General features: G+C 51.6%; 1 protein-coding gene across 2 annotated transcripts; it reads left to right on the forward strand.

The window, feature by feature from the left end:
- Positions 1-26615, forward strand: SUPT5H (SPT5 homolog, DSIF elongation factor subunit). Of its 2 annotated transcripts, XM_018062392.1 has the most exons (30): positions 1-92; positions 355-432; positions 5923-6088; positions 9491-9556; positions 10092-10103; positions 10585-10654; positions 10771-10839; positions 10945-11010; positions 11340-11370; positions 12096-12164; positions 14949-15200; positions 16369-16458; positions 16566-16636; positions 18242-18347; positions 18577-18670; positions 18757-18893; positions 19306-19461; positions 19543-19689; positions 20532-20678; positions 20765-20890; positions 21767-21851; positions 22182-22301; positions 22383-22485; positions 22569-22696; positions 22787-22892; positions 23345-23503; positions 23818-23986; positions 24102-24305; positions 26022-26117; positions 26194-26615. In XM_018062392.1, exons 2-30 carry the CDS (start codon positions 358-360, stop codon positions 26335-26337), a joined length of 3264 nt encoding a protein of 1087 aa, XP_017917881.1. In that variant the 5' UTR covers positions 1-92; positions 355-357; the 3' UTR covers positions 26338-26615. The 2 variants fall into 2 exon arrangements, with proteins under 2 accessions (XP_017917881.1, XP_013826556.2); XM_013971102.2 differs by lacking the exon at positions 10092-10103.

Raw genomic sequence — 27874 nt, forward strand, 5'->3', positions numbered from 1 at the left:
AAGGGGTAGATTCTCGCGAGAGAGCACGTCAATCCCAGTTAGGCGTCGTGTGAACAGCAGCTGGTAGCGAAGGCTAAAGAGTTGCTAGAGCGGTGAGCCAGTGGGTTGGAGGCCGGGGTTTCAGGCCAGAGGGTTGTTGGAGGCCAGGGAGGCGTAGAGACTGTATTAGGAGCTCAGGAGGTATGGCAGGTGGCGTGGGGGAGGGGGTTCTCTTTCGGGTTCACGGTTACCAGACAAGGCTGCCGGAAGTGCGTTTAGGGATTTTTCTTCCTGGAACCCTAGGGGAAACTGAGGCTCGGGGTGGGATTCCGAACTGGGGGTTGCGCTGAGGCCGCTGTCTTTCCCTGCGAGCAGAAGATGTCGGACAGCGAGGACAGCAACTTCTCCGAGGAGGAGGACAGCGAGCGCAGCAGTGACGGCGAGGAGGCCGAGGTCTGTGGCCGGGACGCTGGGGGAGATATGGGGCCTGGGGACAGGACCAAGGCACAACGGCTCCTATGGGAGCCTAGAGAGGATCAGGACGAGCTCTGGTCTCTGGGGACTTAGAGATTGTCGGGAGGTAGAGAGAGAGAAATAGGCAAGCCCAAGTCAAGCAGAAGCACAGGTGCTGGGCTTGGATATTCCAGGTACAATGAGATAGCAAGTGATGTTTTTGAAGGACTTGACTATAGTAAGAAATATTAGTTTTTATTTTTAGGTATGCTCAGTCATTGGAGAAATATACTTTTAGTGTTTACTACATGCTAGACACAATTCTTAACCCTTGGGCTGAACCAGTAAACAAAGCAGGTTTTTAAAAAAATCTTTCTTTGCTCTGGTGAAGGTAAACAAACATAGCTGATCAGTTAGTCATTTATTAAGCTAGAAGACACTGGAGAAACGTAGAGAAGAGAAGGGAACTAGGGAGTCCTGGTTGAACTTTCAGTAGGACCACGGTGCACCTGGGAGGGTGACGTTTGGTGGTGATGGAGTGAGTCATGTCATATGCAGGAAGAGTGTTCCCATAAAGGGGAAGAGCAAGTGCAAAGTTGGGAGCATGTCTGCGGTGGTCAGAAATTAACGAGTCCAGTTTGCCTGTATCAGAGCAGAGTAGCTGTAACAGGAGCCAGATCATGTCAGATCTTGAAGGCTGTGGTGAGGAATTTATCCTTAACCGAGTGAGGTGAAGCCATGTGAAGTTTTTGAGCAAAGGAGGCATATGATCTAATATTTTGAAAAGATCACTGTGCTTTGGGTCTGTTGAATGTCAGTCTTTAGGAACCAAATACAGACATTTCCTGGGACATATCTGATTGTAGATATTCTTTTATTCTGCTGTTAGCCTCATTTATTTTTGATTTATTCATTTGTTGAACAAATGAATATTTGAGCACCTTCTGCTGTGTTCCAGAGACTTCCTAGGTGTTAGGGAGAGTGGAGCAAGGCAAATTTTTGCTTTCACAGAGTTTGCATTTAGTAGGCAATGATTACAGACTGACAAAGAGATGATACTGTGATTACAGAAATGCCAGTTTATTGTTAGTTGCAACACTTGTAAAAAATTTTATGTAAAAATCAGGTGAGGTCCACAGCAGTTCTTTGCTCAAAAAGTGGCACCCCGCCCCCGCACCTTTTTTTTTTTCACTGTACATGGCTAAGTGAAACTTAGCCATACAACTAAGATGTATAGGATCTTAGTTCCCTGCCCACAGATCAAACCCGTGCCCCCTGCAGTGGAAGCTCGAAGTCTTAACCACTGGACCATAAGGGAAATCCTGACACCCACCTTTAAAACTGGGAATTTCTCTACTTCCCAGAGTATATTAATTGCCATTTGTCATCATGCAAATTTAAGAAAAGGAAAATTTCATAACCTGGGTTCTGGAAAACATCAGATGGATGGAGAGAGCCATAGGCTTCCCTTGAACCGCCTCATTTACTTACGTTTCCTGTTTGCCCACTTGCAGGCATTTGATTGTCAATCCTTGTCATGCTCTTTGAGGAGTCCTTAGCTTGCCAGAATAGGAATGGGGCAAATGGGAAGATGACAAGAAAGGCCGTTCCTTCAAGCTGTCTCACTGGGTCCTCGGTCCTCTGACTCATGGCTTCAAGACACTGAGCTTGTGGTTAACGCTGGGTGGTAATGAGACCAGGATCCCCAGTTCCCTTGCCTGGCTGAGGCAGTGTGGTTTGTACTGTGCAGGTCTCACTTCCCTAACACCACGTTGGGCTTTTTTTTTCTCCACATCAGTCTTTTAACTCACCTGCTGGCTCACCTGCTCTCACCAGGAAAGGCAGGAGGACAATGTGAGGGCTTTCCTCACCTCCAGAGATAGGTCTGACTGGGCTTTATATTTTTATTTTAGTTGTGCTGGGTTTTCGTTGTGGCACAGGCTTTCTCTAGTTGTGGCTCGCTGGGGCTTCTCGTTGCAGAGCGTGGACTCTCTAGTTGTGGCACATAGGGTCCGGTGCATGCAGGCTCAGGAGTTGCTGCACTTGGGCTCAGTTGCTCCCTGGCATGTGGCATCTCGGTTCCCTGACCAGGATCAAACCTGCATGCCCTGCTGTGTGAGGCTGGTTCATTTGTGTGTGTGTGTGTGTGTGTGTGTGTGTGTGTGTGTGTTTGAGGCTGATTCTTAACCATTGGACCACCAGGGAAGTTCCCTGGCTGGGCTTTATAGACAGCCAAGTGTTGACATGGTCCTTAAAGGACTGGCTCCTGTGAATACACAGGTGTGTGTGTGTGTGCTAAGTCTCTTCAGTCATGTCTGACTCAGCGACCCCATGGACTATGTGTAGCCCACCAGGCTCCTCTGTCCTTCTCCAGGCAAGAATCCTAGAGAGGGTTGCCATGCCCTCCTCCAGGGAGTCTTCCCGACCCAGGGATCAAACCCAGGTCTCCTGCATTGCAGGCAGTTTCTATACTATCTGAGCCACCAGGGAAGCCATAGATAGACAGCTACAGATGGCAAATAATGAGCCACCGTTGAGGCAGTTATCTGGTTTATTATTCAGCGTAATTCCGTCACCAGGGATTAAACCAGTACCCCTTGCAGTAGAAGCACAGAGTCTTAACCAGGGAAGTCCCTGAGTGATCATCTTATTCATCCATTCAGCAAGTGTTCTTTGAGTTCCTGTTATGTTAGGATCAGTCTCCCTCACGAGCCCTGTGTTGAGGTTGAGATAGTTTATAAGCCGATGGTTACTCTAGGGCATGCTGAGGATGGGCTGTGTCGGAGCATGTTCAAGCCCTGAGGTAACAGAGATGATAGTGAGAACTGTCTCCTCAGAGAATGGGGAGCCAGGGTTAGCAAGAAGACTGCTGGAACTGACCCAGGGCGATGATGCAGAGTTCCTGGAAATCGGGCTGTGGTCCTGATTTGAGTTAAAATAAGGGATACTGTGGGCTAGTCAGAATTCTGTTTTGAACAAATACAATTGACCCTTGAACAAATGGGTTTGGATTGCTTGGGTCCAATTATATGTGGTCTTTTTTTTCAACAGTATATTATACCCCAGGTCCAAAATGGGTCAAATCCCGAGATTTATAATGGTGGATACTGAGAAACCCTGTAGTTGGAGGGTTGCCAATAAGTTACGTGTATATTTTTGACTGCATAGAGGGTCAGAGTCCCAACCCCCCCCATGTTATCTGAGGGTCAGCTGTATTTTTAAAGCCGTCTTCTGTTCCCAGCCCCGGGCTGGGTGGTGTTGAGGACCTAAGAGTGTCTGAGCTATCTTGGGCCTTTCACTCAGGGAGCTAGCTCACATGGTCAGAGCTGTGATGGTGGAAGCCCAGAGGACTGTGAGCCTAGAGAATGTGCCTGACTCTCCCTGGTGGGGAGAGGGCAAGCATCACTTCCTAAAAGAGTATTTTGATAGAAGTATGAGTGAGAGGCAGAGGAAGATGGCTTTTTATGCTGAGGATGGATGGTGGACAGTGCTAGGAGGGCGTGCTGTAAGAGCCTCCGAGGGTTTGGACCTAGCGTTTAGGAGGGCTGCCTGGAGGGCCGCCTGGGGAGGTGGCACAGGGAGGGGCAGTGGGCCCAGTGTGCACTTGCGCACCAGGCAGCTGGGCCTTCGCCTGAGGGCAGTGGGGAGCCCTGGCTGTCTTAAGCAAGGGACTAAATGATCAGATTCATGCTTTAGATCATAGTGTCCCAAGACTGTAGATGCTTTCCAGGTGGGGAGTAATGAGAAGTGCTTTAAGGTGGAATAAAAATAAGACCTGAAACCACATTGAATCATTTAGTAAGACAGTTAATTTCCTTTTTATTTGCATATCTTATCTTTTAACTGGGTCATGGAGAAAGTTTCACTTTAGTGCTACTGTGTCTTGAACACCTTTCTGAAATTTGCTAGTCTCTGTGTTTGGCAGGGAGAACAGGCTTTAGGCCTGGCCTGCAGGAGGCAACAGGCAAGTTCCAATCATGTTGGAACTTAGTTAACATTGTTTTCCTTTTAATTTTATGGTTACTTTCTATTTATAACAAGTGAAGTGAAAGTTGCTCAGTCCTGTGTACTCTTTGCAACCCCATGGATAGTCCATGGAATTCTCTAGGCCAGAATACTGGAGTGGGTAGCCGTTTCCTTTCTCCAGGGGATCGTCCCTACCCAGGGGTCGAACGCAGATCTCCCACATTGCAGGTGGATTCTTTACCAGCTAAGCCACAAGGGAAGCCTTATTTATAACAAGCTAACATTTAGAGTTTTAACTTCTGAAATGTTTAAAAGCAAAAGAAGTGCCTCTTCAGTAAAATTTCCAGTGAATTTAAAGAAAAATACCAAATCGGTTGTTCTGATTTGGAGATGGTGAGAAGTCATGAAGTTAATGAGGGAAAGGTTAATGTTTGGGGACACTGTTTGGTATGAATCATGTCCTTTTGTGATTTGTATGAAAAGAGGGGATTGGAGGTCAAGAGACAGGAAAGGAGGCTGGGGCAAAGATTCAACTTTAGAGGGCAGTGTTCTGGCGCAGGCTAGGGGGCTCTGGGAAGGGAAAGGGATAGATTGAAGCGATAATGTTCAGAAAGTAGAAAGATCAAGAGTTTGGTGCCTAGTGGGAGCTAGAGGAGGCTAGCATGGGTCTAGGGAAAGACCCTGAGGCCAGTTCGTGACATGGTGGATGTGAAGGGCTCAGAGGACATCAGGGGAAGGTATCCAAGAGGCTGTTGGCACAGGAGGGTGTCTAGTTCTGGGAGAAGAGTTGGGGACTGGAGACAGATGGGGTTGTCATCTACAGAGACAGGCAGTGAGATCATGGAAGATAAAAGGGCCAGAGAGAGGAGTGCATAGAGGGAGAGGGAAAGTGGGCCTTTGGCTGAACCCTGGTGATTGACACCAGCATGTGAGCGGTGAGCCCAGTAAGGGGAACCTGCAGAGGAGCAGGTGGAGAGGTTAGAGAAAAACCAGGAGTGATGCGGCAGATGCCAAGGGTAGAGCGGTTCCCTAGGGAGAGAGAAGTCGGTGGGGTGAGAAGTCTTACGGGTAGGGACCAGAGCCTGTCCACAGAAACAGCTGTGGAAGGTGATCGTGGCCTTGGCAAGCAGTGCAGACTGGAAGCAGCCCTGGGCGTCATTGGCACAGTGACACGGCCACGGGAGTGGATGAGATGGCCTGGGGGAGTCGTCGTATAGAGAAGGACAGGGACCACGGGTCAGGCCTAAAGGAGAGAGTGCTCAGAGGCCTGGCAGAGGCTAGCCAGGAGGTCTAGGGGAGGGGGAGCCCAGGTCGGCTCCCAGAGGCTGATTGGGTGGATGGTGGTGCCGTCACTGAGATAGGATGGCTACTAGGGAGGCCCGGCCAGGGTGGAAGAGCGTGTTCACAGAGCAGAGGGGGCGGTGGTCAGCCAGGCAGAGCTGAGGTCAGATTTAGGGATGGAGAGCATGGTGTCTGAATTTGTGGGGTTCAGAACACTGGTTCCCCAACCCCCCCACCCTGCAGGTAGAGGAGGAGCGGCGGAGTGCAGCGGGCAGTGAGAAGGAGGAAGAGCCCGAGGAGGAAGAGGAGGAGGAAGAGGAAGAAGAGTATGATGAGGAAGAGGAGGAGGAAGATGACGACCGGCCCCCCAAGAAACCGCGCCATGGCGGCTTCATTCTGGATGAGGCTGGTATGTGACAGGGCCGGCGGGTGTTGAGCAGACACTGGACTTCCACCTTCGGTTCTGTTTCTCCAGGGTATTATACTTGTTAAACTTTTCCTTTTGGTAAATGTCAGACACTCCCCGGTAGGATCGTATACGGTGCCCTGTGTGCTACCAGTAGTGAACAGCTCAACGCTGCACTTGCTTTGTGTATTCCTCCTCACTCCCACCCACCACCAGAAGGTGTTGAAGCAGATCTCAAATACATAATTTTACCCCCAAATATTCTTCTGAATAACCTGTAAGATAGATCCTTTTAAAACACAGAATTAAAATACCATTGTCATGTTTTTAAAAACTGGCGATATGCTGTGCTAGTCCTGAAAAGCTCAGGTGACGTAGAAGTAGGCAGCTGGACAGGGCACCAGAGGCAGACAGATCCTGGCCTGGCTCTGCTCTTTCCTCAGGGGCCCTGGGCAAGTGGCTGCCTGTCTCTCTCAGCCTCTTTACTCTTCGGTGCAAGGCAGCAGGCAGATCTGTCTACTTCAGCAGGAATATTTTCAGGGACTTGGGGGATCAAGTGTGTAAAGCACATCAAGTTGGTGGCAACCCAAAATGTAGTGGCCAGCCTGCAGTAAGCCCTCAGAAAACAGGGTTGTTATTTATTCACGTTGTGTGGGCCCACATCATATCTACTGTTCTGTAACTGCTTTTCTGTTCAATGATTATGGAGGTGTATATAATGTACATAGCTTAAGTTAAATGAGTTAGGTTAAATGAGTTAAGTTAAATGTAAGAAAAGTTTTCTGAACATTTGGCAGGTCCTCAATAAATTTTAACTCTTGGCATCATCATCATAGAAATATGTTTTTTCTGATGGCTGCTTAGTGTTCCATTCTAAAATGTGCTTTATGGAACCAGTCTCTTAGTGGACGTTGAAATTGTGTCTAATTTTCAGTAGTAAGCAGCATTACCATGAATATCTTCATATATATTTAAACACATGTATGCAAGTTATTGCCTGGGCTAGGGGTTCTTAATCTTTTTGTGTGCTGTGGCCCCTTTTAGAGTCTGCTGAAGCCTATGGAAGTGTGAATCCCCAACCCTTCTCAGAATCATGTTGTGAAATGCATAAAAAAAAGTACATAGAATTCCAAAGGAAACAATTATGGTGAAATACGGTATCTGAATATTAGAAGAACACTGTAACGTGGATTTCTTTGGTGGCCTAATGGCTAAGAGTCTGCACTTCCGCTGCAGGGAGTGTGGGCTCAGTCCCTAACTGGGGAGGTTCTGTATGCTGTGCAGTGCAGCCAAAAAGGAGAACACTGTGATGTATGTGCTGCCTTTTTTTTTTAGCATATTGAAAAAGCAAGGTTTAATGGAGGATCTGTTAAGAATCTAATTTTGAAGTAGCAATGACTGTGAGTAATATTTTGAGATATCTGTAGTTATACTATGCTATGAAAGTACCAGACTTCACTGCTTGACATGCTGTGGTTTGTTGCCATTGTTCACGATTGATGTAAATACTTAGAGATTAGTGAAAATGAAGGTGCAGTTTTTTTCATCTAACACAGACCGTGCAGATTTTCTACATGGTAAATCCCTAAGTCAAACTGCTGGACAAAGGGGATACGTATTTTTTTAAAGCTTTTTGATACCTTTGGCCAGACATAAGCTCCCAGAAAGGCCATACTACTTGATAACGCCCACCACCATCTGTGCAAGCGATGCTTGTCCCTGTGCTTGTTGCCTATGCCCAGGCAAAGGGGAGTGACTTGGAACGCCACCCCTCATTTTCTTGGGACCCTCTTACCAGAGAGGAAACCAGGGAACAGAAGGGCAGGAGATGCCCTGGGTATTCCTGGTTCTCAGAGAGCTTCAGGCCTGTTCTCAAAGGCTGAGGGGGAGGGAGTCCTTGCTTAGAGAAAAGGTCTTAGCAGATGGACTCAGATCAAGAGAGTGGATAACATGCCATCTGACACAGATGGTGGTCACTAGGGACACCCACTTAGTGATGGTGGGACTGTCACTGGGTACTGCCTGTGGGAAGGCTCTGTGGCAGTGCCCATTAACATTCCCCATGCAGGGACCCTTAGAAGGAGCAATTCCCTCTGAGGAATTCACCCCCAGGTACATAAAGATACGAGAACAGATGCTTGCTGCAGTCTGGTGTGCAGTTGCAAATGTTTGGTGACTTCAGTGTGCACTCTGGATTAGGGCCTGGTATAATGAACTCCGGGCTTCCCTGGTGGTTCAGCAGTAAAGAGTCTGCCTGCAACGCAGGAGCCGCGAGTTCGATCCCTGGGTCAGGAAGATCCGCTGGAGAAGGAAAGGGCAGTCCACTCCAGTGTTCTTGCCTGGGAAATCCCATGGACAGAGGAGCATGGCAGGATACAGTTTATGGGGTTGCCAAAGAATCGGACGTGACTTACCAACTAAACAACAACAGCATGATGAGCTATAGGGCCAATAATCAGGTGGCACTTGAGGCGTGTGCCGCTGTGGAAGAGCTCGAAGCCGTCTCATTGCTTAAAGAAAGAGGGTGAGACAGAACAACGGGCTAGAAAATTGTGTGGAGGGAAAGTAGTAGTTGGGGGGGGCGGTTTATAGGCATTTCTTATGTGTGGCCAGATTATCTCTAGAACAGAACCTGGTCACACGGTTGCATCTGGGAAGGGGACTGAAAGGGCTTAGAAATGGGAGGGAGACTCAGTGAACACTTACCTCTTCTGTACACTTTGGAATTTTTTGTCATGTTAAGTTTTTAGTGTAGTGTTTGATACGTACAAAAGAATACATGTAATGTAACGAAGAGGTTAGGTGCATGGACCCTGGAGCCAGATTGCTTCTCAGGTACCAGTTGAGAGCCTTTGGACAAGTTAGATGACCTTTCTGTGTCTCGGATCTCTTACTGTGAAATTAGAAAGATGGTGATATCTCCCTTAGGGTGGCCAGGAAGATTCAGTGAGTAATCTAGCAAGTACTCAGAGGAGGGGCAGGGCACTTGGTACCCTAACATTAAGTGTTGGCTATTAGAAATGTAAGAGAATAATAATAAAACCAACAAACCATGAATCCTGTCTTAAAAAAAAAACAAAACTATGTACCAGTCTTCCCTTAATAGTTAGGAGGGAACTCTTTTGCTTGCTTATTTGGATCTTGTTTTTAAAATGGATCTGTGGGTGGTGGGAGGAAGGGATAACTTTTAGAATCAGGTGGATCCACACATGAGACTGTCCCTGGGGCTTAAAGCACCTCTGAGGCCTTGGGCAGGAACCTTGCCTGTCTGAGCCTCAGTGTCCTGATCTGGAAGCTGGGGGTCCATAATACCCACTGCCTGGAGGAGATATCTGCTGGGAGCTGGTGCGATGAGGTCACCTCTGCCCTGGCTGCGCTGCTGACCACTCGGCATTTCCGTTTCAGATGTGGATGATGAATACGAGGATGAGGACCAGTGGGAGGATGGAGCAGAGGACATCCTGGAGAAAGGTGAGGGGGGCCCCACCTCCTGGAGACCGCTGGGGGTGTGGCTGAGAGGGTCTTGAGAGCCCACCCACCCCCGCACTGTCCTGCCCCTCACCCTCCTCACCTTGCTTCTTTCTGTCTTTGCCAGAGAGACCAGCTCTGCACCCTTTTCCTTTTAGGCCCATGAGCTGGGGGGTTGGGGGCTGTGGGGAGAGGACTCTGGGATCCCAGGGCCCCAGTGAATCCCTTCTGGGGGTTGGGGGGGGCAGGCTGTACCCCAAGCTACCCCCCACTTCTTGGGCCAGTGCCACCCCTCCCCTGTTATTTTCCGTTCTGTGCGCCTCATACATTTCGGCTTCTCCCCCAACCACCCAGTGCCTGGCCTTTACTTTTGATTTTCAACCTTCTTGTGTCCTTCCCTCCCCCTGTCCCCCACCCATTGGTTGATTTCGCTGCTATAATTTGGCTCATACTTTGTCTGCCCTCGCCCACCACCACCACCACCACCACCACCACCACCACCACCACCACCACCACCACCACCTCTTCCTCCAAGTAGAAGAGATCGAAGGTAAGAGCTTGAAAATGTGATTCCCCACCCTCCTCCCATGTCCTGACATCTCCTCCTTCCTGCCCGTGGCACCCTCCCTCACCCCTGGCCCCTGTCCAGCCCTGGGGGCTCTGACTCATGCAGGGTCCCCAGGCAGGGGGTTCTGGGGCCAGATTTGGCCTGGGAAAGTATGTGTGTGTTTATGTGTGAGTGTTGTGGGGTGCAGGGGTGAGGGGCTGGGTGAGTGGCGTGGGGTAGAGTTCAGGGTGTGCATAGACAGTGGTTGTGAGTGGCTAGGAACAACTGGGTGTCCCCAGCTCCTGGGCCCCACCCCCAAGGAGGACACTGGGAGCAGGATGCTGAGGGGCTGAGGGTTGGGGGTTTCCTCAGTGAGGTGTCTCCTGCCCCAGGACCCAACTCTGACCCCCAATCCCCCACCGCTTTCTCCTGGCCCCCGCTTTTCATCTCCCCTTACTCACCCTGTCTGCCCATTTCTTTGCAGCCTCCAACATCGACAATGTTGTCCTGGATGAAGACCGGTCTGGGGCTCGCCGCCTGCAAAACCTCTGGAGGTGAGCTGAGATGGGGAAGGGTGAGGCCGGCTTCCATGGGGAGATGTGGGGGCAGGTCAGCCCACCCTCCTCTCCTCAATCTTCCATTCTCGTTCACTTTCTCTCACACACCCCAGGGACCAGCGCGAAGAAGAACTGGGCGAGTATTACATGAAGAAATACGCCAAGTCATCTGTGGGAGAGACGTAAGGGCGTGTGCTGGGTTGGGGTGGGCCTGGGAGCATGTGGTCCTTTAGGAGGGTTGGGGTCTGACAGACGCCCTTCCTGCCTGACTGCCCCTCTCTCTCCAGGGTGTATGGAGGGTCTGATGAGCTCTCGGATGACATCACCCAGCAGCAGCTGCTCCCAGGAGTCAAGTAAGAGGGTGGGACAGGAGGGCTTAGGTGGGAATTTTTATGGGGTGATGTGCCCACATGGCTCACTCCCTGAAGTGAATCAGGCCACAGAGTTGCACAGACGGAGTGGTGGCTGGTGGGGAAAGAAGGGAATGGCAAGTCGGTGCTTTTCTCTCTCCTTCCTCTGCCTGCTCAGTTGGTGCTTTTCTCTCTCTCTTCTCTGCCTGTGGATGGCAGGATGGAGAAGGGAGAGGGTGTGGAGGGAGAGGAAGAGGGGTGGGTGCGGTGATGTGTATGTTTCCCATGAGGAGACAGATTTACTAAAGGGCTTCTTTTTCCTCTCCTGTCAGGGACCCCAATCTGTGGACTGTCAAATGTAAGGTGTGTGCCCTGGCCTCATGGCCTGAGGGAGGCAGAGGAGTGGCGAAGCGGCCTTGTCAGGGGAACTCGCCTTGACCTGTCAGTCTCTTGGTCCTTCTTCCTCTGCTTCTGCCTCCTTCTCTCTCCTTCCCCCACCCTCTTCACCCCCTCCCCTCTCCCTCACTAAGTGTCTCCTCCCAGGTTTGCTTGCTGTCTGTGCCTCTTGCTCTCTGACCCCTCCTTCTCTCTTGTTCTTCTCTCTCTCCTGTTTTATTTTTTACTTTTTTTGACTGCACTGTGTAGTTTGTGCAGTCTTAGTTCAACCAGGGATCAAACCCAGGCCCCCGGCAGTGAGAGCACTGAGTCCTTTCTAACCACTGGACAGCCAGGAAAATTCCTGCTGTCTTACTTTATCTTTTGCCCAATGACACTGTCTGTATTTTTTAAATTGAGGTATAATTGACTTACAATATTATGTAAATTTCAGGTGTACAGCATAGTGATTTGCAATTTTTAAAAATAACTACATTAATAGTTATTATAAAATATTGGCTTTGTCCCTTGTGCTGTGCAGTGTATCCTTATAGCTTTATTTTATTTTATACATAGTAGTTTGTAGCTCTTAATCCCATACCCCTATCCTGCCCTCCCCAGCTCTGTCTTCCTTGCTGCTCTCTCCTGCCCACTTTTCCTATGTCCTCTTCCCCGTCTTGTCGTCTCTCTCAAGCCTGCCTTTATTCTTCCAGATTGGGGAGGAACGGGCCACAGCCATTTCCTTGATGCGCAAGTTCATTGCCTACCAGTTCACAGACACGGTGAGTCGGGTAGGCAGGCAGCCTCGGGGTGAGAGATGGGTAAAGCCCAGAGTGAGAGACAGAACAGGGTCAGGGGTACCAGGCACCCCAGGTGAGCTGTACTGCCTGTTAAAGTGAGCTGCTTCAGCTAGAAAGTGATCCCTTTCTGGGTTGAAGGTTCTTTTGTGCCTGTCGAGGTGCTGTTTTCATTTTCTCTGCATTTCTGGCAGGGTTTCCCAGCCCCTGCACCCCTCTGAAAGTCAGCCATCTCTCTTCCTGAGCCTTTTCTGCCTGAGGGTGAGTTCTTCCTGTTCACCAACCCTGGTGGGCAGCTGTCACCCTCTTGCTGTTTGGTTGGGAGTCCTAGCATAGGGCAGTGTGGCCAAGTGCATCACAGAACAGGCCTGTCAGGAGAATTCCTTCCTTCTCTTTCAGTGTTATCAAAGTCCACTGAGCCGCTCCTCTGGGCTGCTCCCTGCGCTCGGCGATGCCGAGGGTACAGCAGTGGCCGTGCCAGCGCTGGTCCCGGCCCCGTCAGGGCTCGCTTACATGCAGCACGCAAGACATGAAGTAATGCTGACTGCGTGCAGGGCAGCAGATGCTGCAGGAAGGGCACAGATCTATCTATAGACTGTCGAGTTTTGAATCCTGCCCCTGTGGCTTCCTCACTCTATGACCTTGATCGAGCCGCTTCCCCTCTCTGTGCCCCTTGTTTTCACCTCAGCATCTTTAGAATTAAGTTATCTTTGAACATGTCCAACTCTAAGTCAGGGCTTGTTCTACAGCACGTGTTCAGTTGTTTTCAGAGGGGTAATTGTTAGTTTTGGAACCAAGGCCTGCTGACTGGTAACTTTCGCTGAATGTAATTTGTATTAGACTGAGTGCATTGCTTTCACCTGTCGGAGCAGTGGGTGTGTGTCAGTGGGGCCAGTGGACAGTTGCAGGATGTGCAGATCGTGATTCTAAATGTGCTCAGACTTCTGCTTTGTGCCCTAGGCAAGATTCTAGTAACCTCATTTGAGATAGGACTCAAATGGTACATGTATATCATAAAAGCCAAAATCTCTCCATACCCGAGTCCCATTTTCCAGAAGTAATTATTGTTGGTCTGTGTTCCTTGGCTTCATAGGTGGCTCAGTGGTAAAGAATCCACTTGCCAATGCAGGAGCCACAGGAGACGCCAGTTTGATCTCTGGGTTGGGAAGATCCCCTGGAGGAGGAAATGCAACCCACTCCAGTATTCTTGAGGAGAAAATCCCATGGACAGAGGAGTCTAGCGGGCCACAGTCCATGGGGTTGCAGAGTCGGACGTGACTGAGGAACTGAACGCACAATTTCGTGTCTTTCCAGGCCATCTTCCCTGCATACTGGAAAATGTGCTGCTTGTTAAGTCGCTTCAGTTATGTGACTCTTTGTGACCCCATGGACTGTAGCCCGCCAGGCTCCTCTGTCCATGGGATTCTCCAGGCAAGAGTACTGGAGTAGGTTGCCATGCCCTCCTCCAGGGGCTCTTCCCGGCCCAGGGATTGGACCCAAGTCTCTTATGTCTCCTGCATTGGCAGGCGGATTCTTTACCACTAGCACCACCTGGGGAGCCCCATGTTGGGTATGTGTATTGTCAAAACCAGGAAAACATGGAATAAAAACTTGAATTTCTATGTTTAAATGATTATTAAAATATCTAATACCTAATAGGTATTTTAAAAAATAAAATGGTATTGTATACATATCATTCTGCAGAGAGCCTTTTCTCAGCACCATGATTGATCATCTTTCTATGCCCAGGAAATACAAAGTTGTTTCCATTTTTTGCTATTAGGAACAATACTGAAACAATCTACTTGCTTTTTAAAAAATTGAAATGTAATTCACATACGATATGAACATATATTGCTGGATTTGATGTTCTGTTTCATTAAAGGTTTTTGCATCTATGTTTATAGGGGATTTAGTCTGTAGTTTTCTTATGTTGTCTGTGTTAGGTTTTGGTATCAGGGGAATAATGGATTCATAGGACTGATTGGGAATGTCCCGCTTCTATTTTTTGGAGGCTTTTGTGAAGGAGTGGGGGTAATTTTTAGATGTTTGATAAATTTTACCAGTGCAGCCATCTAATCCTGGGCTTTGGGTGAGTTGGTGGGTGTGCGTGTGTGTTTTTTGATTATTAGTTCAAAATCGTTACCTTGTATAGGTCTATTAAGATTTTCTATTTCTTTTTGAGTCAGTTGTAGTAGTTTATGTTTTTCTACAAAAAAGAAATATTCCTTTCATTTAGGTTTTCTAATTTATTGGCATGCAGTTATTCATAGTATGCTTTAAAATTCTCGAAGTTTGGTTGGTAGCAATGTCCTTTCTTTCATTCCTGATTTTGGTAATTTGAGTTTTTTCTCCTTTTTTCCTTGGTCAGTCTGGCTAAAGATTGGTCAAATTTATTGATCTTTTCAAGCAACCACCTTCCCTATTGTTTTTCTAACCCCTGTTTCACTTATTTCCAGTCTGATCTTTATTGTTTCTTCCTTCTGCTTGCTTTGGGATTAATTTCCTCTTTCTTTTCTATTTTCTTAAGGTGGAAATTTAGGTTATTGATTTGAACAAATTTTTAAGTTGGTGTTTGCAGGTGTAAATTGATCTCTGAGCACGCTTTTTTCCTGTGATAATACCTGCAGTGCGCATCCTTGTGATGGGGTCGTTGCACAACATGTTCCTATGGGATAAGTCCCTGGAAGAGAACTTGCTGAGGTGGCAGTCGTTTCTGGTACTAGCAGTCATGTCTCACTGTCTCTGCCCACCGGCTTGGCCCTCCAGCCCCTGCAGATCAAATCGGTAGTGGCACCGGAGCATGTGAAGGGTTACATCTACGTGGAGGCCTACAAGCAGACCCACGTGAAGCAGGCCATCGAGGGTGTGGGCAACCTGCGGCTTGGATACTGGAACCAGCAGATGGTGCCCATCAAGGAGATGACAGATGTGCTTAAAGTGGTGAAGGAGGTGGCCAACCTGAAACCCAAATCCTGGGTCCGCCTCAAGCGGGGCATCTACAAGGATGACATTGCTCAGGTGCCTAGGGCTGGGCTGGGGCAGCTGAGGAGGCCAGGGCGCTCTGTTCTATCCTCCCTTCTCTATGCTTTATCCTTTCCAGCCCTCTAATTTAGTCAGAGAGCAGAACCCACTCAGGTCAGGTGAAGCAGAGTCTGGACTTTGTTGCGAACACACAGGAAATGGAGGACCATCTTCTGTGGGTGTTCAATGAATGTTAGGTAATGATCTGAAGATGGTGAGGAAGTGAGCCATGTGAGGTTCTCGGGAAAGAGGTGTGGCAGAAAGCAGCATGTGAGCCAGGATGGGCGAAGCAGAGTGAGCGAGGATGAGAGTGGCAGGAGATGAGCTCAGGGAGGCAATGGGGGCCTGTAGCCCATCCAAGAACTTTGCCTTTTACTGGAGTAAGATGGGAGGCTCCAAGGGAAGCTTGGATTTTAATAGGATTACTCTGCTGACTACATGGAGATCAGACCACTGATTCTCAAGCAGGGGTACCCCCAGGGGACCTTTTACATAGAATGGAGACATTTCTGGTGGTTTTAACTGGGAAATGAGTTGATTCTAACATTCAGTGGATAGAAGTCAGGGATGCTGCCAACATCTGACAAGGCCTGGCACAACCCCGCACAACAAAGGATCACCTGGCTAAGGAAACCCTGCAATAGACAGGATGGGGCCGCAGAAGCAGGGAAATCCATGAGGAGACTGCTGTCTGGGTTGCAGGTGATGGTGGACAGTACCGAGGTTGCAGTAGTAGAGGGGGGAGAAGAGGTCAGAATTGTTGAAGGCAGAGCTGACAGGTTTGCTTCCAGGTTGGATGTGGGTGTAAAAGAAAGATAGGAGTGAAGAGTGCCTCCCACACTGTGTGCCTGAGCAAAAGGAAGAATGGCGGGGACCTGTGGGGAGAGGAGCAGATTTGGAGGCAATGAGGAGATTAGCTGCAGTTATGCTGGGTTTGACGGACCTTTTAGACATCCAGGTGGAGCTGTCACGTCGTCAGTGGGTACTTAATTTCAGGCTGGAGGGAAGACAGTCTAGAGAATGAATCTGGAGGAGTTGTCAGCAGTTTCGTTTCCTCTCATCACGCTCTGTCCCTGGCCCTTCCTGGCATCTCCTCACCCTCCCTGTGTCTGGAGCTGGGGAGGGAAGGCTGGGGCCTTGCTGACCTCCCAACCGGACTTCTCAGGTGGATTATGTGGAGCCAAGTCAAAACACCATCTCCCTGAAGATGATCCCACGCATCGACTACGACCGCATCAAGGCCCGCATGAGCTTGGTACTGTGGGGATGTGCTGCTGGGAGCGGGGAGGGCGTGCTTGATCCCTGCTGGTGGCCAAGTCCTCGTCCCGCATGCTTCCCATCCATGCCTCTTTTCCTACACAGAAAGACTGGTTTGCCAAAAGGAAGAAGTTTAAGCGGCCCCCACAGAGGCTGTTTGATGCAGAAAAGATCAGGTGAGTGTCCTTGGGCTGGGCCGGGTGCCCAGATCTTTGGTGTAGGATGTCCCTTTGCAGATTCTCCTGTAGAGCTGGGCTCCCAGAGCTGTCGAGGGTTTAGTTTATGAGTGGTTAACTTGGCAGTATAGCCTTAGCCAAGTTATTTAACATACCTGTGCCTCAGAGTTTCCTCTGCTGCAAAGATCAGTAAGAGTAACCCCTGCTTCCTAGGATTGCACTGAGACTCAAAAGAATTAATATGTGTGTGTGCCCAAAATAGCACTTGGTACCTAGTCAGTGTGAGGAATGGTGTCCCTTAATGAAATGAGATTTATCGACACATCAGGCCTTATAGTCTCTTTCCTGATCTCCTAATGCCTGGACACCTCAGATGGGGTACAGAGCCCCTTCTGCTCAGGACGTCTCTGTCCTTCTCCCCCTCCCCAGCTGAGTGGACCTCTGGAGCACCCCAGGGTTTCCATCATCCCAGGGCTTCTGGGGGCTCCAGCAGGGAGGGTAGGTGAGGAGGATGAAGCAACAAAAGCAGCCAGTGACACTTGCCCTCTGGTCCTGCTCTGGAACACATCGTAAATGTGAACAGACAGTTTTTTCATTCTGATAAAGGCTGGATTGTAGAATGAGCCTTTTGATCTGCTAGGCTGGGCTAATACCTCTAGGCCAGGCCAGATGAATACTTCACATGTCTGAACTGGACTCATTTACAGCACTGGTCTCCCCCCAGCTGGAAATCCCCTTATTGAGAACAAACCAGAGTGACCTTTCCCTGCCCCGCAGCCGTCCGTCTGACGCAGTGCCCAGACCTGCCCAGCTGAGCACACTCGAACCCCTCTCCCTAGATGCACCGTGTACATGAGAAGATGATGGGCAGGAGGAACCCAACCTGCTCCGCACACTCCCCTTTTTGAGACGTGGACAGGCTTTCCCTCCCCACTCTAGCAGCATGGGGCAGGATCTGAGGGTCCCCCTGCCCGCATGACCCATGTGGGTCACTGCACATGCAGGCCAGGAGAGTTAGAGCACCGGCTTGGGAGTCCTCACCCCTGCATTTGAACCTTGCCTCTTAGACTCATAGGCTTGGCCACCTTGACCATATCGTGTACCCTCCCTGAGCCTCATCTCTCACTTCCCTGGAAAATGAGGGTCCTATTACTGATGCCACGGGCTTTGGAGAGGAGTCAGTGAGGTCACGTGTGTGTGATCGTTAACTGTTAGCGTGGTCTGATACTTTGTCTAGCTCGTACTCAACGAGTGAGTGCCTGCCGTGTGCCAGGGTAAATAGTGAATAAAAGATGCTAAGTCCATGCCCTTCTGGAACTGCCATTCTAGGGAGATGGATCAAACAGGAGCTCATCAGAGGGTGTCAATGAGCCGTCATTAAAAATAAAGCAGGAAAGGGGGCGGCAGAGTGCAGAGGGGCGGGAGCAGTGTACCCTGCCATTGAGGCAGGGCCCTCGGGCTTTGTGAGAGGTCACTTCCACCCAGAGCGAGTGTTTGGGATGGGATGGCTCAGGCATCCCCTATCCACTTCCCCCTTTGCTAGCGGAGGAGACTGAGGCCCAACAAGCCTCTTAACACCCTCTTCTCTCCCCCACAAAATTCCAGATCCCTGGGGGGTGACGTTGCCTCCGACGGTGACTTCCTCATCTTCGAGGGGAACCGTTACAGCCGGAAGGGCTTTCTGTTCAAGAGCTTTGCCATGTCTGCGGTGGTAAGAGTCCCAGAGGGAGTCGTGCCAAGGGTGGTAGGGAGCGGGAAGGCCCAGCTTTCTCCCTCCTGCAGTTCAGGCCCCAGAGTAGTGGGTTATCTGAGTTTGTCCCAGGTAATCCTCAAAGGAGTATCCCTAGGAGAATAACCTCACCATCTTTCCAGCCCGTTAAGCTGGGCTGTGCCTCTGACCTTCATCTGCTTCCTTCTCTTCCTCTTGTTTTGGGGCTCAGATCACAGAGGGTGTGAAGCCCACACTGTCTGAGCTAGAGAAGTTTGAGGACCAGCCAGAGGGCATCGACCTGGAGGTGGTGACTGAAAGCACAGGTATGAGGTCACGATCGGTAACCCAGTCCCAGGAGAGGCGGCCCACGGTGAGCAGCCCCCAGGTTAGCCCTGTGTCTGCCCCGCAGGAAAGGAGCGGGAGCACAACTTCCAGCCCGGGGACAACGTGGAGGTGTGCGAGGGCGAGCTTATCAACCTTCAAGGCAAGATCCTCAGCGTGGACGGCAACAAGATCACCATCATGCCCAAGCACGAGGACCTCAAGGTGGGGGCTGCACCACTCGTGTGTACCTGCTGGGTTGAGAGCATGATGAGACCATGGAGGATTCTGGAGGTCACTGGTTTTAGTTTGCTTGGGGGTGGGTGCGTCTGACACTTGTCCAGGCCCAGTGGTATGTGTCTAGGGCGAGGCTGTCTCCAGGTGGGTCTGAGGAGGTCTCTGTAGTCTGGTGTCACATGTCTTGGGGATGGCCCATCTCTATGCAGGGTTAAGGCTTGTCCAGGCTGATATCCTGGGTTTCTGGGGCAGGCTGAGGGTGGTCTCTAGTTGGGGGCGTGAGCCTGGTGTGGGTTGTGGCCTGAACTTTCTGGGAATACGAGTGGAATCTGAAGGCGGGTGGGCACGTGGTCTGTGGTGACTTCCCTAACCTGCTCGCTGTCCTCACCCCCATCCCCAGGACATGCTGGAGTTCCCGGCCCAGGAACTTCGCAAGTACTTCAAGATGGGGGACCACGTGAAGGTGATCGCTGGTCGGTTTGAGGGCGACACAGGCCTCATCGTGCGGGTGGAAGAGAACTTCGTCATCCTCTTCTCTGACCTCACCATGCACGAGGTAGCTGGTGTGGGGCTGGGAGCGGGGTGGATGTACACGGAGCCACATGGACCCTGCTTCACCCACTCCCATCTCCTACAGCTGAAGGTGCTCCCCCGGGACCTGCAGCTCTGTTCGGAGACGGCATCAGGTGTGGATGTCGGGGGCCAGCACGAATGGGGGGAGCTGGTGCAGCTGGACCCCCAGACCGTGGGTGTCATCGTGCGACTGGAGCGGGAGACCTTCCAGGTGTGTGTGCTGCACGCAGGGGTCTCCTCTCCCTCCAGCTCTTCATCCTGGGAGGTGGTGGAGCAAGGTGGCCGAGAACCCAGACTGCTCCGGGTGCAGACCTGGCTCTGTCGTGCGGGGCCCGCTGTGTAACATCAGTCGGGCAAGTGCTTGTCAGTTAGCACCTCTGTGCCTCAGTATCACACCTTGTGAAAAGGAAGTAGCAGCGGCATAGCTTCACTGGCTGTGACTGAATCCTGAAGTCAGATGCGTACCTGGGCACTGGGTGCTGGGCTTAAGGGCTGGGTGCTGCTAGTGTCTTCCTCCCCTTCCCTGAGGATGTGGCAGCCAAAGAGCATGAATGCTTCAGACCTCAGACCCTGGGTTCTCAACTCAGCTCTTTTACGTTCTGCTGTGTGACCCTGAGCTAGTAACTTGCCCTCCCTGGGCCTGAGATTTTCCCTCTAGAATGGGAGCTGTGACAGCACCCACCTCAGAGGGAAATTTGAGGCCTCAGTGGAATCTTGTGTGAAGTTGAGCACCCATCTGGCACAGAGTGATGGATAGACTAATTTAACTAGTATGTTAACATTTGTTCCTCTGCTCATCTCAGGTCCCTGATGCTCAGTCAGAATGGAGTCTCCTTCTAGAGGGTGTTTTGGAATGACGGGGACATTTTTGGGTGACCCGGTGCCCAGGGGGTGGTTCCTAACATTGCCTGCCCCAGAGTCAGGGAGTCTAGACATCCTGCAGAGCTTGGGACAGTCTCCCATAGGAAGAACCATCCCACTGCAGGGAAGCCCTGCCCCACATGACGCCTTTCCACTCTCAGCCACTCGGTATCCCCTCCCATCCCTCCATAGGTGCTGAACATGTATGGGAAGGTGGTGACTGTCAGGCACCAGGCTGTGACCCGGAAGAAAGACAACCGCTTTGCTGTGGCCCTGGACTCAGAACAGAATAATATCCACGTGAAAGACATCGTCAAGGTCATTGACGGCCCCCACTCGGTGAGTATAAGCTTTGTCCCATCTGTTACAGCTGAGAGATTTGGGGTAGAGCGTGGCCACGAGCTGACTGTCCTTCCCCCGTCCAGGGCCGGGAAGGCGAGATTCGCCATCTCTTCCGCAGCTTCGCCTTCCTGCACTGCAAGAAACTGGTGGAGAATGGTGGCATGTTTGTCTGCAAGACCCGCCACCTGGTGCTGGCAGGGGGCTCGAAGGTGAGGCGGGCATGGTGGCACTCTGTCTGCTGGCCACCTGGCTCAGCTGTCTGGTCTTCCCTGGCCTCAGGAGTGACACAAATGGGCTTGATGTCCATTTGGACAGGAGGGCAGCTGTCAGTGTCAGGTCCTAGGCAAATTGTGAAAAAAAAAAAAGGGTTTTGAGATTCTGATCTGTTTACCAAATCATTTATTCATTCAGTTTTATGGAGCACCTGTTAGGTGTTTGACGCTGGAGCTGCGGCAGTGAGCAATACAAAAAACCCGTCTCCTAGTGCTGCTCCTCTGGAGATGAGCAGATAAATAAACACATGTGTAGCACAACTTGGGCTGATGGTGAAGTATAAACCAAGATGAGAGAGAGAGTATGGGGGTTGCTGCTTTAGAGAGGACGCTAAGGACAGACTCACCTCCTTGAGGAGGTGGCATTTAAGCCAGAGACTTGAAGGAAGGGTTGGGGCGCCCCATGAATGTCTCAGGGAACAGCACAGTTCCTGGGGTGGGATTTGTAGGAAGTGTGCAGAACTAGGTATCCGAAAGGAAATCAGATGTGGGATCTGGGGAGGTGGGATCAGGAGATGGTCTCCTCAGGGCCCTGCAGATGGAATGCGGAATCCCCATGGCTTGCAGTTTGTATGTCACCCGGGGTTTAAATTCCTGACCACCACATGGTAGTCCCACTCCTTGCCTCTTGATTGACAGGCCCACAGTGGCGTAGGGGTGGCAGTTTTCCTAAAGGGAATTGAGCCATTGTGACCAGAAGGAGGGAGGGATGGCTGCTGGGCAGGTTCAAACAGCAGACGTGGGATGTGTGGGGCCTGGGAACCTGTCACTCAGGCCCTTGGCTGCCAGTTCACTTCTTGTCCCTCCCCCTAGCCTCGCGATGTGACCAACTTCACAGTAGGAGGCTTTGCCCCTATGAGCCCCCGGATCAGCAGCCCTATGCACCCCAGTGCTGGAGGTGAGGGGGATCTGGGGTGTGGATATGTCTGGGGGCTGGAGGAGGGATGTTGTTCAGCCTGCATTCACTATCTGCTCTGGGCCAGCCTGCAGATGGTAAGACTCACAGCCCAGGGGAGACCCGACCCCCAACCCCCTGCCAACAGTGACAGCCCAGGATGGTCAAGGCTGTGAAGGGAAAGCCCTGGGCTCTGGTGGGGGGGCCCCAGAGGAGGCTCCTAACCCAGAGGTTGGGGGCGGTCAGGCGAAGAGGGGGCTGGAAGGGACCCTGGCTATGGGCACAGCATGTGGGGGGGGTGAAACAGGGACTAGTGACATTCTTCCTTCCCAGGTCAGCGTGGTGGCTTTGGCAGCCCAGGTGGCGGCAGTGGTGGCATGAGCAGGGGCCGAGGGCGGAGAGACAATGAGCTCATCGGCCAGACTGTGCGCATCTCCCAGGGGCCCTACAAAGGTGATCTGCAGGGCTGTGTGGAGGCCCGGGGAGGGCCGTGGGGAGGAGAGCCCGCTTGCTGACCTCCTGCCTCCTCACCAGGCTACATTGGTGTGGTGAAGGACGCCACAGAGTCCACTGCCCGCGTGGAGCTGCACTCTACCTGCCAGACCATCTCAGTGGACCGCCAGCGCCTCACCACCGTGTACGGGCCAAGGCCGGGCTGGGAAGAAGGCTGTTGGGCGGTGGGAGGGCCCTGCTCACTCCACTTGTTCTTTGTGTCTACAGGGGCTCACGGCGCCCAGGCGGCATGGCCTCAACCTACGGGCGGACACCCATGTATGGCTCCCAGACGCCGATGTACGGCTCTGGCTCACGCACACCCATGTACGGCTCTCAGACCCCCCTCCAGGATGGTGAGCGCTCCCAGCAGACAGGGATGGGGGTGATGTGGAGGGGTCTAGAGACAGGACATAACTGACGGACACATCTCTCTCTCGTTCCAGGCAGCCGCACCCCGCATTATGGCTCTCAGACGCCCTTGCATGACGGCAGCCGCACTCCTGCCCAGAGTGGGGCCTGGGACCCAAACAACCCCAATACACCATCACGGTGAGCTGGGGCCAGAGCAGGGTTCCCTGAGTGTGTGTGCCCGTGTGCATGGGTGGTTCCACTGGGTGTCTATGGAATGGTCAGATCTGTGTGACCTAGCCTGAGTCCTCTGCTCCCAGCCCCAGGCTGCTTATGTGAAGGAGGGTAGGCCTTGCTGGGGCTGGAGCCAAAGTCATTTCCCCAGCTCCCATCAGAGTAGTGAGTTGGGATTAAGACATGGGCCTGGAGACAGAGTGTGTGACCGTTGTTATGTGGCTGGTTGCATGAGCTTGGATGGGCAACCTCATCTCTGTTTCCCAAGTGTGCCCACCTGTGAAAAGAGGCCTCTGGATGGGCTGTCCGTGAGGATGAGGTTGCCTTGGTTTTGCCTGGTGTTCCGTGCTGTCCTGGAGGCATTCGCTACATCGCTGTGACCACCATAGTCATTCTCAACAGACCTCTCTCCCCAACAGGGCTGAGGAAGAATATGAGTATGCCTTTGATGATGAGCCTACCCCATCCCCACAGGCCTACGGGGGCACCCCCAACCCCCAAACACCTGGCTACCCAGACCCCTCGTCCCCGCAGGTCAACCCACAGTACAACCCACAGACTCCAGGGACACCAGCCATGTGAGTCCATTGGGGCTAGCCCTTATCAGCTGCTGCCAAAACCTTCTCGCTGCCAAAGCCTCCTCACTGCCATCACCTCCTTCTCTCCTTCTAATATTTATTTGGTGCATTGGGTCTGCATTGCATCATGCGGGATCTTTCATTGCAGCATGTGAACTAGTTGTCGCCTGTGGGATCTAGTTCCCTGACCAGGGATTGAACCCAGGCCCCCTGCATTGCAAGGCGGATTCTTAACGACTGGACCACCAGGGAAGTCTCTTCTCTTCCCTTCTAATGCCCACAACTAATACCCGCTTCGCTCCTTGTCTCTGCAGGTACAACACAGACCAGTTCTCCCCCTATGCCGCCCCCTCCCCGCAAGGCTCCTACCAGCCCAGCCCCAGCCCTCAGAGCTACCACCAGGTGGCGCCAAGTCCAGCAGGCTACCAGAATACCCACTCCCCAGCCAGCTACCACCCCACACCCTCGCCAATGGCATATCAGGTACTGGTCAACTGACACGCCCTTGAGTGTGCTGGGCTAAGATGGGCCTTGGGCCTGTAGGGACACCCAGGCCAAATGACCTGTTCCCAGCAACCGCATCCCCTTTTCCCTACAGGCCAGCCCCAGCCCAAGCCCTGTTGGCTACAGTCCGATGACACCTGGAGCTCCTTCCCCAGGTGGCTACAACCCGCACACGCCGGGCTCAGGCATTGAACAGAACTCCAGTGACTGGGTGACCACTGACATCCAGGTGAAGGTGCGGGACACCTACCTGGATACACAGGTGGTGGGGCAGACGGGTGTCATCCGCAGTGTCACGGTAAGTAAGGCCCCAGCTGGCGGTGGGCAGGCATCCTCTCCTTTGGGGTCCCCAGTCTCTGTGGTACTGGTTTGTCCTGGTTTTCATTGTTGTTGGTTGTTTGTTTTTGTTACTATCTATCCACATCTTCCAGTAGCTGTTTATAGCTCGAGACACAGATGTGGAAAGGTTTGGCGTGCAAAACTTCACAAGGCAGGGAGTTCTGCCTTTTATGCTCATGGCCCCCATCAGCCTGGGAGATCTAGTGACTGGCACCCAGGAGTATGGTTACTTTTTGACAGTTCAGTAACTAGAACTGAGTGCTCCTCTGTGCCAGGCTTTGGCTTAGCACCAGACCCCCGTGCCCCATGGGCGCCCCTGCTCCAATTTTGCCGACCCTTCATTCTCCCTAGTCACTGACTTCTCTTCAGCCTCAGGGCCTTTGCTTGTTACTTTCCTTTGTCTAGGACTCGCTGCCCTCCATTCTTTGTCTAGTTAACTCCTACTCATCCTTCAGAGCAATACCTGGGCTGTCTCAGGTCTCTTTCTTTCGGGTTCATGTAATTCTTTTTCATGTTATCTACCTGCTGCCTAAAAGCTTAAAGTTTACTCATATGGGATTCTTTGATCACCAGGTCTGTATTTTCTTCCTAAATAGCCCCAGTTTCTCGATGCAGGATTGACACTTTGTTGGCCTTTCAGTACATACTAATTGAATTAATTAAACAAACACTAGAGATGAAGACAGCTCCAGCCTGCCCTCCCAGATCTCACATTCCCATCGGGGAGAAAGACATGTCCCCAGACAGCCTGATGGCCAGAGCTGGGATATGGGAAGCACAGAAGGAAAGGGGAGCTATGTGAACCCTGGGGAGGCACCTTACCCAACTTTATAAGTGTTCAAGGAGGGCTTCTGGGAGAAGGTTAATGTCTGCCTCGAGACGTGAAGAATGAACAGGAGAAAGCCAAGGGAAATGGCCGGGGAAGGGGTTGAGGGCGCTAAAGCTAGGGGGCGTGTGCAGAAGCCTGCAGGAGAGGAAAGCCTGGCACACGTGGGGAGTTGAAGTCTATGCACTGTGGCTGGAACTTAAAGAGTCAAGGGGGAAGTGAGTCATGAGGCCAGAGGGGAGGCTGCAGCAGGTTACATGCCAGCCTGGAGAACTTGGATTGTGTCCTGAGGACACTGGTGGGTGGGCATCTCAGCAGGGATGGGATCAGATGTGTGGCTGGGAATTAACTCACTTATTGCTGTGTCATAGATGGATCAGGTGTGGTGAGATGGGATCAGGGGCTGGGAGCCCAGGGGGAGGTCAGGTTGCACTACTGGGCTGTGGGAAGGAGGGAGGTGGGAGAGAGCCTAATTTAGCCTCAGGAGCCTAAATGGACAGCCCGGGGACCTTGGGGCCATCCTTGAGACAGGGGCCCAGGAGAAGGAGCAAGTGTCGGGGAGAAGCTGAGGCCAGTGTGGGACACGAGTGAAGGGCCTGGGCAGCAGTCTCCCTTTTGCCCTAAGTTAGCTTCATGCAGATGCTTCTCTTGCTGGTCTGATCACCCTGCCCCGCCATCCCCTCTACACCACAGACCTCAGCCTTGGAACCAGGCCCAGCCTTCCCCTTTCCTGCCCCTGTGTCACCTTGGGAAAGTGACTTCTTAGAATGAGTCCTGATCCTGTGTCCCTTGAGGGCAGGGGAGTACCAGTCCCGTGTTGGGAGCTGACCAGGCTGTCCCCACCCCCAGGGAGGCATGTGCTCTGTGTACCTGAAGGACAGTGAGAAAGTTGTCAGCATCTCCAGTGAACACCTGGAGCCCATCACCCCCACCAAGAACAACAAGGTAAGGGAGGGCAAGGCGACGCTGGGGCGTGGGGCTGCTGCCGTGGCCCCTGACCCCGTGTGTTGTCCCCCTGCAGGTGAAGGTGATCCTGGGTGAGGATCGGGAAGCCACAGGTGTCCTGCTGAGTATCGATGGCGAGGATGGCATTGTCCGCATGGATCTTGACGAACAGCTCAAGATCCTCAACCTCCGCTTCCTGGGGAAGCTCCTGGAGGCCTAAGGCAGGCAGAGTGGACTTCCGCAGATAATCTGGCAGATGGAGAGCATCCCTCTTTCCTTCCCTGGTCCTTGGCTCTGCCTTGGGATCCAGGGCCGGGAGTAGGTCTAGCCTGGTGGTTCAGGATTTCTTTTATTTTCCTTTCTGCGTTCCTTTCTCCCTCCCTGATATTCATGGGAATCAGAGTAGAGTCTGGGGGAGGGTCCCCACCTTCTTATTCCCCACCTTCCCCAGCTTGCTTTTGTGTTACGGTCTTTCAATAAAAAACTGTTTCGTCAAAAGTCCTGTCTGTTTGTGTTCTGGTTTGTAAGTGGAGTCACTTGCAGACCCCACTTAATACCTTGCTGTGGGGTCTTCAGCAGATAATGGTCCTACTTAAGCCTCATGTTATTCAATGGAGTTTGAGTAAACTCCGGGAGTTGGTGATGGACAGGGAGGCCTGGCGTGCTGCAGTCCATGGGGTCGCAGAGTGGAACACGACTGAGTGACTGAACTGAACTCAGCTCAACTCAAAGCCTCATCTAGAAAATGATACTCCTGCCCCAGAGACTACTGAATGTATGAGAAGACACTGGCCAGAGATTTTAGAACAGAGACTGCCATGTGATTGACAAAGTTACATCTAACTTGCGCTTGAGCTGTGTTAAGTGAAAATTAGTGTCCCTCTGCAAGGAGATCAAACCAGTCAATTGTAAAGGAAATCAACCCTAAATATTGGAAGAACGGATGTGGAAACTGAAGCTCCAATACTTCTGCCACCTGATGCGAAGAGCCGACCCAGTAGAAAAGACCGTGATGCTGGCAAAGATTGAGAGGGGGACGACAGGACAAGATGGTTGGATGCCATCACTGACACAATGGACATGAGTTTGAGCAACCTCTGAGAGGTGGTGAAGGACAGGGAAGCCTGGCATGCTGCAGTTCATGGAGTCGCAAATAGTTGGGACATGACGAGTGGTGGAACAACAATCCCTCCACAAATCTAAATAGGACCTATGGTGCAGGCTCCAGCATCTGATGGTCCTTTCCCTCGAGTCCATCTAGCAGTAACCTCAGAATTGCTGCAGCTCATCTAAGGGCTTGGCTGGGGCTGGGGAGCAGTGTAGAGAATGGGGCTTAGTACCTTAACCACCTTCACTTTTCTCATTTCATGTTCACGTCTTCTTACAAATGTAATATAATTTGTATTAAAATAGTTCAAATGTTTTAAAGGATATGTCAGGAGCACCCATGTCTCCACCACCCAATTTAGGAGCTATCTGTGTACCAAATAAGAAGGACCAGTCCATTCCCCTCCAGAAGTAACACAACCCTAAAATTCTGTGTCTTTCACCTGACTTCGTATGTTTACTACCTTAGTTGCTGTTGTTTAGTCGCTCAGTCCTGTCTGACTCTTGTGACCGATGACCCCATGGACTGTAGCCCAGGTTCCTCTGACCAGGGGATTTTCCAGGCAAGAATACTGGAGTGGGTTGTCATTTCCTTCTCCAGGGGATCTTCCCCACCCAGGGATGGAACCTGCGTCTCCTGCTTGTCAGGC

Source organism: Capra hircus, chromosome 18, assembly GCF_001704415.2.
Source record: "Capra hircus breed San Clemente chromosome 18, ASM170441v1, whole genome shotgun sequence".
Taxonomy (NCBI): domain Eukaryota; kingdom Metazoa; phylum Chordata; class Mammalia; order Artiodactyla; family Bovidae; genus Capra; species Capra hircus.

What these genes read in the sequence shown, in the direction of transcription:
- SUPT5H (XM_018062392.1), top strand. Translation starts at nt 358, where the DNA reads ATGTCGGACAGCGAGGACAGCAACTTCTCCGAGGAGGAGGACAGCGAG. An exon ending in TGGAGCGGGAGACCTTCCAG is followed by an intron (nt 19,690 to 20,531) that starts GTGTGTGTGCTG and finishes ATCCCTCCATAG; the next exon opens with GTGCTGAACATGTATGGGAA. An exon ending in TGCTGGCAGGGGGCTCGAAG is followed by an intron (nt 20,891 to 21,766) that starts GTGAGGCGGGCA and finishes CCCTCCCCCTAG; the next exon opens with CCTCGCGATGTGACCAACTT.